The sequence below is a fragment of the Lissotriton vulgaris genome, chromosome 1_1 (assembly GCF_964263255.1).
Source record: "Lissotriton vulgaris chromosome 1_1, aLisVul1.2, whole genome shotgun sequence".
In the NCBI taxonomy this organism is placed as follows: domain Eukaryota; kingdom Metazoa; phylum Chordata; class Amphibia; order Caudata; family Salamandridae; genus Lissotriton; species Lissotriton vulgaris.
Genome location: NC_141685.1, coordinates 1,074,814,800 through 1,074,827,915, shown reverse-complemented (window position 1 = coordinate 1,074,827,915; position 13,116 = coordinate 1,074,814,800). Strand labels below are relative to the sequence as shown.

The following is a 13,116-nucleotide window of genomic DNA, read 5'->3' as shown; positions in this document are numbered from 1 at the left end:
GGGCCACCTTATCAGACCCTGTAACTCAGGGCATAGGTGTACCCAGGGCCTACCAGGGGCTGCAGCATGTATTATGCCACCCCTGGCTGGCCATCTAAATCTGACACAACTGGCTGCACGACAGCTGGGGCAAGGTGGTGTAATCACTCTTGGCTTTAGAAATAGTATACCTATATCTAACCCTAAAATGGACACATAGATTCCTATCAGTCACTCCTATAGCAGGCCTTAACAATCCTGAAGGCAGAGTGCTTGGAATCATGTGAGATGGTGCTCTGGCATGAGCTGAGCCCGTTTGCAGCTTGCGGAACCAAGTCCAAATAGCTGTTCCATGATAACGCATACCATATACTCTTAAGTGCATTATAATCCTCGCGGTTATATGCCAACTCTGGTATCGCTTTATCAAAACATGTCGAGTAAGGTGTCATACGAATTGGAATACTAACCCCTCGCCAATTCTGGCGACGGGGTTAGCATTCCACCCTTCTAGAGGGACACGACATGTATGTAACTGTGAACCCCGGTTAAAGTTAACTCGAGCCTCAGCATCACAAAATGAATGCTGCCACCACAGACACAAGTCTGACCTCCTGCTGCTGGGAGTCCTTCCAGCGAGGAGAGCTTGGAGAAAGGGTTTCCTGTCAGGGGCGATGCTAGCACCATCCCAGACAGGGTTTTGTGTATCCTGAGTAGGCAGGGCTGAATAGGAAGGTGACTGCAAGTGGCACCCCGGTGCTCACTACGCATAGGCCGGCTAGAACCAGTTCCAGGGGCACACCAGCCCCTGAGCTGGGGAAAGTCCGGCATGGGAGAGGGGTGTAACCACCCCCCTTCCTGGTCCCACCCATGGGCAGGACCTAGTCCCGTACCAGCCCCTTTCTTTAGTATAAAGGAGGGAGTGGGGGCCCTTCCAAATTAGATCATCTTTGAATCCTGAAACTACTTTCTACGAAAGGAACTCAAGACTTCTTCCTAAGATTTCTCCCTTGTGACTAAGGAGTAGTCACCCTGCATCTGCGGGCACCAACTAAGAACACTGCGGTTTGCTGCACGTCCTTCCTCAGGAATCCGACCGACCAGCACGACGAGACACGGCTTCCCTGACACCTCTGACCTCTACCTACATCATCAGCCCAGCTGAGATCCGTGGGTGTGACGAGACCTCGAGGGGCCGGCCATCTTCAGAACTGCACGACGCTTATCCAGCACGACCGCTGAGGGATCCTCGAGTGAGTGCTTTGGGGTTCGAGAAGCCCTAACCCTGAGCAGCTCCAGCACCGAAGTCCAGCCCCCCAGCATCCACCAGATCTGCGTGGGGCCCTTCTGCTCTTTGCTGCTCACCGCGTTGTCCGGCTACTTGCCTGCTGGCTTGTGGCCCTCCTGACGATGCACCACGACGATTACACCGCTGGTCTGGTTGCTCCAGACTGGCCCTTGCTCCCCTCCAACAGAGGAGCACCCCGGACCCTCCTGGTCCACTCCAGACGCCATTTTAAGTCCACCGCGTGGGCTTGCATTTGCCAAGACTTGTTGCCCCAATCCTGGGTCCAGCGACGTCGACAGCAGATACCTTCGTGGGACAGTTCGCACCTCCATCCTGGTCACCGACAACGCCTCCTGGTCCGAGAGACTGCAGAGCCCAGCGTCGCCCACTCACCTGGTCGAGGTGACTCCATCCGGTGCCATCCTGGTGCCCATCTAATCACTGGCTAGTGATTCAGAACTTGGTCCCCTCTGCTTACAGGTATCCTCCATCTTCGATCCAGGCTTGGATCCACCGAACAATCTTCACTGGTCGCCTGCCAGCAACTTCTTCTTTCAGGCTCCATAGACTGCAACGAGGATTCCCGACGTCTTTCCAGACCTATGCAGCCGCAGCCGCTGGGCTAGGTAACCTGAGCATTTCGGTGCTCCAGCATAGCTTAACTATCCAAAGGTCCAGATCCTTTTTCGTTTCAGCTCTACCTAGTCGGATTCGTCCGATAACACTAACTTTACGAAATCTAGCATCCATAGACTTTGTCCCGCATCCCGCGTGAGAGTGCACACTCTGCACCCGATCTCCCTAGGCCTCCTGCTAGTAATCTGAAGGTTCAGTAGTCTAGTCCTAGCGATCCTAAAGCCTATTAGATTAGTACTTACCTGCTAGTAATTTTGCATTCCACTTTTAGAGTATATGGTTTTTCGTGCCCCTCGGGCATTTGTGTAAATTGTGTGACTTTCAGTATTTTCATAAGAGCTTTGTATTGTGCTTAGCGCCCTGTCCTCATAAAGAGTCCAGGGCTGTTGTGTTCTAAATAAATATACTTTTGTTTTCATAACAACTTGTGTGGTGTCCTTTCACTTGGTGTTCAAGAGGTATATGTGATGATATAACAGCTGGCTTAACACTCCCTCTAGAGTCTAGCCTAAAGACTGCTCTTGTCCATGCTACTAGGATAGCTGGTCTACGGTTGACTTACAACCAATCATCAATAAGGGATGTTTGGACTGATACATAGTGATCACTAGAATAGTGAGCACTGCATATCAGGCCAACTTCTCACATGCTCCATTCCTCAATGATGAGTCCTCTTCTCCATAAACACTACCTCCATTGGAGACATTTGTTCCTTCTTTTTTTAAACCATCTTTACATCAATGACTTCTAGATCTCTTTTCTTACCATCTCACCCCACCTTCAGTCACTTGTCCGAATGCCTCGCTTCCATCCGACATGGGATAGCCCCTAGGTTTGTCTTGTTGAACTCCTCTAAAACTCAGGTCCTATAATTTGGCTCCTTCTCTGCGCCTGTACCTTAGCCTAATTATATCCACTTTTTTCCTGACATCTTGACTTTCTCCTCCCAAACCTGAATCCTTGGAGTTTTCTTAATTCTTACTGTGCCTGCAGTGCTGTTGATCACTGACACAGCAGCATGCTAACAAGTATTGATTATAAGAAAAATAATTCCTGTTTCCCACTACTAACTGCCAAGGCACTTATTGTCTAGCACAGGTTTCTTCAATAACAGTGCTTTGTTTTCAGCAGAACAAATTTAATGGGCCATCATTAACCTCTTTTGTCATTTATATCCTGGCTGGGAGAAGATGTCAAAAGGGAAGGGACTCCTAATATTCTTCAAAACCTCTAACCCCACTTTTCTAATAATCACACTGTGAATACTTTTACATGTTAGTAAGGCCTGCCTGACCAGAATAGTATGTTTGGCAATCGTGTATTTGATTGCTGTTTCAATGTTTAAATAAGTCTAGACATATTTAAACATTGCCAGTTTAATAGAACCATTGTGAAATCTCAGCAGGGAGCAAGTCAAGGGGCCAGTAAGGCTTAGTAGGACAGTTACTTTACAGTAAAAGCAGTCTTCAGACCAGTTCATGGCTCTATGGCCAAACTGAGTTTATTTTTTCATTTTTCAGTTTTTTTGATGATTTTCATTTCAAAAGATGATTTGCACTTCAAAAGATATATCCATTGCCAAAATGCTTATTAATATTCACATTCCATATTAATATTGCTGCTCCAATGCATTTCGGGCTGACAGCCCTTCATCGGGGAGCCTATACAAACAAAAGACGAACATATCTGTCACGTGGTGATAATTGTTTGTCAAAAAATGAAAATAATAAAGATAGACCTTAGTTCAAGATATTCACCAAGTGACGTGAAAGAAACACCGGTTCCGTGTGAACTGTGCCAGATACACGATGTTTAATCTGAAAGTGACCAATGGTGGTAGTTACCGGGTGGGCTTGACAGAGCATTAAAACAACGTGGTTCACCGGTGACTTGAAATACGACTAAATGCGGAGAAAGTGAAACCATTCACCAAAGGTGGAAAGCGTGCTTATACAAGCAATGCGATAAGTTTAAAAACGGCGTACAAGACTTACTTTTCTGGCAAGGTTCACAGCGTTTCTGAAAGCGCTGACCGCAGATCGGCGTGTTAGTCCGGAAATGCGGTGAAAGTAAATAAATGATCGTGAGTGGTTAGTGCTGGGACATGTGATCGCGACTGAAGGAAAAAGAAAGCGGACTGGATAAACAACGTTGTTGATGTGGAACAATAAAGTACACAATAAGATGGACTTAGACAGTGTTATGAGTAAAAATGTATAACAAGACTAAATTTGGTAAAACGGGTAAATTGACAAACGTCTATGTTGAAACCACACTGTGGATATAGGATCAGAACAGAAGCACCCTCGTGGTGCAGATATACAGTTAATACTGTTACAAATAACACGAAAATTCGATCCGTTCATTTAAGCCGAAGGGCTTGATCGAATTTAATTTATAAATCCAGAAGTTTTCTCTCTGTAGCAGTGCCCTATTATTGTCTCTTCCTTCCAATTTATGGACGATTTCCAGTGCCATGAATTTCAGTTGGGCTATGGTGTGATTGGAGTCCAAAAAATGTGACGCTATGGATGATTTAAGATTTTTAGTTCGAATATTCGATTTGTGTTCGTTGACACGGGTTTTTAGCTTGCGCTCCGTTTTGCCCACGTACACCTTCCCACACGGGCATTTGAGTAGGTAAATTAGGTTGGTAGAGTCACATGTAGCCGTGACTTTCAAGTTGATGTTGTAACCTTTCATAGGATGTGATAGTTTGTTGCCTGTAATTACATTATGACAATTATTGCAGTTATTGCATGGTCTGGTACCTTTATGGATCACAATTTGTTCTGTAGGTTGTTTGAGAATTTCACCCAGGTTTTTACCCCTTGTGTGGGCAAATATGGGTTTGGCTTCAAACATGTTGTTAAAGTCTGTCTCTAATTGTAACATTGGCCAATGTCTTAAGACGATCCTTTTATACTTGAAGCTGGCATTGGAATATTTAGAAACAACGACCATCCGGTCGTTTTCTTTTTTCTTGTTTGTAGGTAGTAGAAGTTCCTGTCTGGACAATTTATTGACTTCATTTTTAGTTTTTTCTAAGAGATCATCAGGGTATTCTCTCGCTCTGAAGCGGTTGATCATTTCATCCATTCTGTTTTCCAAGACAGTTGGGTCCGAGGTGATTCTTTTAACTCTCAACAGTTGAGATTTGGGTAGGTGATTTTTTAGAGATGGCTGATGGAAACTTGAATAGTGCAACATATTGTTGCGGTCAGTAGATTTTCTGAAGATATCTGTCGTAATTTGGTGGTCTTTTATGGTGATGCGGACATCCAAAAAGGTTATAGTGTTTAAGTCAATGGTCCAAGTAAGCTGAATGCGTTGATTAACTGAGTTTAGAGTGGTCAGTGCTAGTTCCAGGTTAGCACGTGAACCTTTCCATAGGATAAACAAATCGTCTATATAGCGTACATACATCTTTAAGTGGTTTTTCCACAACTGATTCTGCCAAATGTTGTTGTCCTCAAACTCGCCCATGAAAATATTCGCGTATACTGGGGCAGCTGAATTACCCATGCTGGTGCCCACTAGTTGCAAGAACCAATTGTCATTGTAGGTGAAGTAGCTATGGTAAAGCGTGAATAAAGTTAATTCCATCAAGAATAATTTCAAGGATTCATCTATCTCCAGTTTCATGATGGCTTGTTCCATGGCTTCTATACCTTCATGATGAGGGATAGAAGTGTATAGTGAGCTGACATCAGCTGTGCACAGCCATAATTGTTCGTTGGGGTCTATTTGAATGTCTTGTAGTCTTCTCAAAAAGTCAGTAGTGTCGCGAATATAACTAGCCATTGACTGGACAATCGGTTGGAGATGTCGGTCTAAGTATTGACCTACTGGTTGGTGTATGCTACCACACGTTGACACAATGGGTCTGATCGGGGGGTTCATCAAGTCTTTATGAATTTTTGGTACAGCATATATTCGGGGGCTTTTGGGGTGTGATTTCAATAAAAAGTTCTTAGTTTTTTGGTTGATAACACCCGCTGTTTGTGCTTTGTTGACTATTTCTTGTAGTATCCTCATGAATTGTGTGGTTGGATTTCCAGCCAGTTGTGAATACGTAGTGTCGTCAGATAGGTGATCATGAATTTTTTGATGATACATTGAAGAATTCATAACGACTAGTGCGCCGCCCTTATCTGCTTTAGTGCATATTATGTCATCGTTGCTTGCGATTTTTTTGAGTATATCACGGTCCTTTTGTGTGATATTTTTAAAAGGACTTTTCTTGAAATTGATGGTTTGCAGGTCTTTTTTCACCATTTGTTCAAATAGGTCGATGGTTTTATGACTTTGAGGAGCTTGGAACGAGCTGGTAGTTCTTAAACCCATAAGTGGGTCGGGTTCATTGTCTCCCAATGATGGTACTATGTTGGTAAAGAAGTGTCGTAATGTTAGCTTTCTAATCAATTTGAATGTGCTGATTTCTAATTCTAAGAGATCAGTTCTGGTCGTTGGTACGAAAGAAGTTCCCTTCTGAAGTAGTTTAATCTCACGTGAGGAAAAGGTATAGTCAGATATATTGATGACTAGTTGAGGTTCGTTCTCTTTTTGAGGTCCTTCTTCGGTTGAGTTGTGCTTCTTGTTTGAGGTGGTCCTGATTTTGGTTTTGCTCCTCCTGGATCGTCTGGTTCTACGACCTGTTCTAAAAAATCGGTGGTGAGTGAGGAGTTTGATGTACTTGGTGTCTGTTCACTTGTGGTTGTTTGTTTGGGTGGTGCTCCTGGTCTTTTGTAACGATTGGATATGTCACTATCCGATGATGATGTTTCCGTGTTTTGGGTGTAGGGGCGATTCCTTCTTTTTTGGGCATACACCTCTGCCCAGGTGTATACCTCCCCTAGTTTGTAGTCCGTGGTGTCACGGCGAAACTTCCTCAATTTACGTTCATTAATTTCATTGGAGTGTTTTTCCAATTGTTGTTTGATGTCGTTCAAGAAGGTATCTAGTTCTTCAGTTGTCATGGTTTTACTGAGTTCCTCTGTTGTCTCTGATATTTCCTTTTCTAGGTCAAGTAATATTTGAGATAGTTCCTCGATGATTAAAAGTATCAAGTCAAGGCTGCACTTGTTGAGTATAGCGTACCAACGATCTTGAAAAGATTTAGAATTTTTGCACAATGAAGGCTTCAAAGCAATTCGTAGGCCTCGGGGTATTCGCTGGTTTTTATGATATTTCACTAGGGTGTTTGCATGTAATTTCTGGTTTATCCTGCGTTTTGATAGGTATAAAAGTTGTTTTATGTTCTGTTCCTTGCTCCTGGTGGTTGAAGCTTGAGTTATGTCGTCTTGAATTAGGGCGTATATTCTTGTGGCTTCCTCATTGGCAAAGGCAAAGGTGTCTGCCCTGGCTTCCGTAGATCTTGCTATATCTTCATATTCCATGTTGGTGGTTTTGTTTGTCTGGTTTGACAAGGTTTTTACTTTGCGTGCATACAGGCTTGTCGGGTGAAACTAATGTGAACAGAATTTTTTATATAAGAAACCCGTGCACTGCCTTTAATTGATTCTCCAATAGTTTGTTTAGGGTAATAGGTGCTCTAAGGTGTCGCCCAACACCCCGGGCGATATTGGAACAGTCGTGAAGAATGTGTAATCAAAAGGACTTTGATGACATCCCTTAGGCACTCAAATGGGTGAAATCCTCCAATAAGATTCAATGAAAATAAGTTCTTTCAACTGAGTCATAAAACCATCGACCTATTTGAACAAATGGTGAAAAAAGACCTGCAAACCATCAATTTCAAGAAAAGTCCTTTTAAAAATATCACACAAAAGGACCGTGATATACTCAAAAAAATCGCAAGCAACGATGACATAATATGCACTAAAGCAGATAAGGGCGGCGCACTAGTCGTTATGAATTCTTCAATGTATCATCAAAAAATTCATGATCACCTATCTGACGAGACTACGTATTCACAACTGGCTGGAAATCCAACCACACAATTCATGAGGATACTACAAGAAATAGTCAACAAAGCACAAACAGCGGGTGTTATCAACCAAAAAACTAAGAACTTTTTATTGAAATCACACCCCAAAAGCCCCCGAATATATGCTGTACCAAAAATTCATAAAGACTTGATGAACCCCCCGATCAGACCCATTGTGTCAACGTGTGGTAGCATACACCAACCAGTAGGTCAATACTTAGACCGACATCTCCAACCGATTGTCCAGTCAATGGCTAGTTATATTCGCGACACTACTGACTTTTTGAGAAGACTACAAGACATTCAAATAGACCCCAACGAACAATTATGGCTGTGCACAGCTGATGTCAGCTCACTATACACTTCTATCCCTCATCATGAAGGTATAGAAGCCATGGAACAAGCCATCATGAAACTGGAGATAGATGAATCCTTGAAATTATTCTTGATGGAATTAACTTTATTCACGCTTTACCATAGCTACTTCACCTACAATGACAATTGGTTCTTGCAACTAGTGGGCACCAGCATGGGTAATTCAGCTGCCCCAGTATACGCGAATATTTTCATGGGCGAGTTTGAGGACAACAACATTTGGCAGAATCAGTTGTGGAAAAACCACTTAAAGATGTATGTACGCTATATAGACGATTTGTTTATCCTATGGAAAGGTTCACGTGCTAACCTGGAACTAGCACTGACCACTCTAAACTCAGTTAATCAACGCATTCAGCTTACTTGGACCATTGACTTAAACACTATAACCTTTTTGGATGTCCGCATCACCATAAAAGACCACCAAATTACGACAGATATCTTCAGAAAATCTACTGACCGCAACAATATGTTGCACTATTCAAGTTTCCATCAGCCATCTCTAAAAAATCACCTACCCAAATCTCAACTGTTGAGAGTTAAAAGAATCACCTCGGACCCAACTGTCTTGGAAAACAGAATGGATGAAATGATCAACCGCTTCAGAGCGAGAGAATACCCTGATGATCTCTTAGAAAAAACTAAAAATGAAGTCAATAAATTGTCCAGACAGGAACTTCTACTACCTACAAACAAGAAAAAAGAAAACGACCGGATGGTCGTTGTTTCTAAATATTCCAATGCCAGCTTCAAGTATAAAAGGATCGTCTTAAGACATTGGCCAATGTTACAATTAGAGACAGACTTTAACAACATGTTTGAAGCCAAACCCATATTTGCCCACACAAGGGGTAAAAACCTGGGTGAAATTCTCAAACAACCTACAGAACAAATTGTGATCCATAAAGGTACCAGACCATGCAATAACTGCAATAATTGTCATAATGTAATTACAGGCAACAAACTATCACATCCTATGAAAGGTTACAACATCAACTTGAAAATCACGGCTACATGTGACTCTACCAACCTAATTTACCTACTCAAATGCCCGTGTGGGAAGGTGTACGTGGGCAAAACGGAGCGCAAGCTAAAAACCCGTGTCAACGAACACAAATCGAATATTCGAACTAAAAATCTTAAATCATCCATAGCGTCACATTTTTTGGACTCCAATCACACCATAGCCCAACTGAAATTCATGGCACTGGAAATCGTCCATAAATTGGAAGGAAGAGACAATAATAGGGCACTGCTACAGAGAGAAAACTTCTGGATTTATAAATTAAATTCGATCAAGCCCTTCGGCTTAAATGAACGGATCAAATTTTCGTGTTATTTGTAACAGCATTAACTGTATATCTGCACCACGAGGGTGCTTCTGTTCTGATCCTATATCCACAGTGTGGTTTCAACATAGACGTTTGTCAATTTACCCGTTTTACCAAATTTAGTCTTGTTATACATTTTTACTCATAACACTGTCTAAGTCCATCTTATTGTGTACTTTATTGTTCCACATCAACAACGTTGTTTATCCAGTCCGCTTTCTTTTTCCTTCAGTCGCGATCACATGTCCCAGCACTAACCACTCACGATCATTTATTTACTTTCACCGCATTTCCGGACTAACACGCCGATCTGCGGTCAGCGCTTTCAGAAACGCTGTGAACCTTGCCAGAAAAGTAAGTCTTGTACGCCGTTTTTAAACTTATCGCATTGCTTGTATAAGCACGCTTTCCACCTTTGGTGAATGGTTTCACTTTCTCCGCATTTAGTCGTATTTCAAGTCACCGGTGAACCACGTTGTTTTAATGCTCTGTCAAGCCCACCCGGTAACTACCACCATTGGTCACTTTCAGATTAAACATCGTGTATCTGGCACAGTTCACACGGAACCGGTGTTTCTTTCACGTCACTTGGTGAATATCTTGAACTAAGGTCTATCTTTATTATTTTCATTTTTTGACAAACAATTATCACCACGTGACAGATATGTTCGTCTTTTGTTTGTATAGGCTCCCCGATGAAGGGCTGTCAGCCCGAAATGCATTGGAGCAGCAATATTAATATGGAATGTGAATATTAATAAGCATTTTGGCAATGGATATATCTTTTGAAGTGCAAATCATCTTTTGAAATGAAAATCATCAAAAAAACTGAAAAATGAAAAAATAAACTCAGTTGAAAGAACTTATTTTCATTGAATCTTATTGGAGGATTTCACCCATTTGAGTGCCTAAGGGATGTCATCAAAGTCCTTTTGATTACACATTCTTCACGACTGTTCCAATATCGCCCGGGGTGTTGGGCGACACCTTAGAGCACCTATTACCCTAAACAAACTATTGGAGAATCAATTAAAGGCAGTGCACGGGTTTCTTATATAAAAAATTCTATGGCCAAACTGCCATAAACCTCAATGGAGTGACCCTGATGCAAGGGATACAGGATGCTGAATATGCTGATCTGGTCAACAGGGGTCATCCAGGGGCGACTCCTCGATCTCTGAACACGGTTGGGCGACTTTAGCCACAGAGGTCGATGTCTCTCAAAGTCCAGGTGAAGTCCAGACAAAACCAGTTGCTGCTGGTCTCCAGTCACAGTAAAATCAGTGGTTCAACTGCAGCTAGTGTCCATCTGGAGTACCAAACTGTACTTTGACAACTCTCCCGTATCCAGCAGGCTCAGTACAGCAGAGTGTTAGGCTTTGGACTCCCAGCTGCACTTTGGTGATCAGCTGCAACCAAGCACTTGTTGCTCCCAACTTTGCCAAGGAAACGTCTTCAAAAGCAGTAGCATGAAGTCAGTCAACTTAATCTTGGAGTTCACCTAATCTGTCTGGGGCTCAGGGGCAATTTCATCATGAGCAGGGCACCACAGGCACAGTCTTCTTTTTGCTAGCCCATGAGCAGCAAATGCTGTCTAGGCTTTGCCATGTCCAGGGAACAGCAGGGCAGGCTTCAGTTCTCTCTCCAGTACAAACATTTGATGTCTGATGCCAGATGTGCTACTTGTATGCCCACAATTTGCCCTTGCTGGGTACAGTGACTACTAACCAATGGGATAGCAGGTTTCCTCCCACCTGATGACCACTTCCTTCGAAGTATGGCATATAACTGTCCCAGAATGCAATGTTCTTTCCCACTCCCAGGATGGTAGAACCCCTCTCTTGGTGTGTGGAGTTTCGTAGCCCACCCTAGATGTGTGACTACTTCTACACACTTACTGGAATACTGGTTTGGCTGCTGTTTTCCCTCTGTCCTCGATGCACTACCTTAGGTCTACACACTTACTGGAATACTGGTTTGGCTGCTGTTTTCCCTCTGTCCTCGATGCCAACCTCTCTATCACAACATAAGAGCAGCCCATACCATTTGCCCATCAAAGGCGGCTCCTCTTTGAAGTTCGTCTTTTAGGCTCAGACCGTGTGGCTTCCTGCCGTGGAGAGGTAACACCTCTTCCAGTGGCAGGCCGCTGTTGTTTCCATTCCTGAGAGCCGTTTAGTGGGTCAACAGTGTCAACTTTCTGAAGTTGTCCTTAACTAAAAAAGTACATTAAATTTTACTTTGGGCATTAAATTGGAATTAATGTAAGGGTTCTTTTGATACCTTGAAGTACCAGCTTTAGTAGTCTCATTCAGGAGATTGGAAAGCGGAAGCAAGAAGGAGCTTGGATAATCCTTATAGCTCCTTAATGGCGAAGACTTAGTGGATTTTCTGACAGTGGAAGTACTTCTGTAAACCACCAAACAGATTGAAGTGCAGACTGGCGACCAAGTTCCAAGTGGATATTCTCATCCAGAGTTTCTATATACTGCTCGTGAGTAATTCATAGGGTGTGTTGTATCCTCACTAAATTGGGTTGGTATATTCAATAAAATCTTAAAGAAACCTTAATTAAAATCTCAATGTAGATGAAGATTATCTTCCGTTATTAGAGGACGTGGGACACGAAGCTCGTGGGCGCAAAAGACTTGCAATAGCTAATAGATATGTCCATGAAAATGGTAATTGCATTCTGGTTCTTAATTCGAGTGGAGGACTGATTACTCCCCATTACCACGTCCTAGATTGTTGACTCAAACATTGAGATTGAGACACGGGCCAATGATTTTGTCACTATGAGGCGAATACTGTTTTTGAGTTTCAAGAGTTCAGCCATTGAGTTGCTCTAAAGGGTGGGTACAGGCCTAGAGACATTCAATGCAATAGCAGTTTCTCTTCTGAGTGACTCCTCAGTAAATCCTCTGCTTAGTGGTCTGACTCGGTCTAAAGGCCCAAAGCATTGACTTACTATCTCTTTAACCTGTACCACCTCTTCATCACACAATCTCCTCGACCCTTTACAGAACCAAACCCGGAGTAAACCACCTTTTTTACTGTTTGTGGGTTTTGTGGTGTGAAGGGGCATTGCTTCCCCGTAATTAATACTCTAGAATTTGAAAGTCCCAAATCTGTCATTAACAATCAAAGGTGTTCTGGTATTGAGGGCCAAGTAGTGCACCTGTGTTAGTTTGCTTGGATGATCCTGTGCTTTGTGAGGGATGGGGTTGTAGAGCGTAAGTATGCATGTAGATTTGTTTTGGCTGGGGTTTTTGGCATGCCATGAGTTAATGGTTCACCCAATAAACCTGTTGATCGCCTGACCTGTGTACCCTTTGTCTTATGCAGCTTTTGTGATCTACAACTTTTTGACTCTCTGCTATGAGTACTTGGGTGGAGAAAGCAACATAATGTCAGAGATCCGTGGGAAGCCTATCGAGTAAGTACTGGCGTAGCCTCCAATATAAATACTTTATCAATTTCAATGATCAAACCATGCATTTTTAGAATTTGATTCAGGCTTCTGCATGTATCAGGAAGACACTTTATCCCGGACGCTGCTG

The 13,116-nt window shown here is 42.9% G+C and overlaps 1 protein-coding gene across 4 annotated transcripts in view; it reads left to right on the top strand.

Moving 5' to 3' along the window:
* The window catches only part of TMEM184B (transmembrane protein 184B), a 376,027-nt gene that overhangs the window by 205,920 nt on the left and 156,991 nt on the right, over positions 1-13,116 (top strand). For all 4 annotated transcript variants that reach the window (XM_086963308.1, XM_086963312.1, XM_086963295.1 and 1 more), the window contains exon 4: positions 12,902-12,992. In XM_086963308.1, coding sequence (XP_086819434.1) covers positions 12,902-12,992 — 91 coding nt within the window. The remainder of the gene's footprint in view (positions 1-12,901; positions 12,993-13,116) is intronic.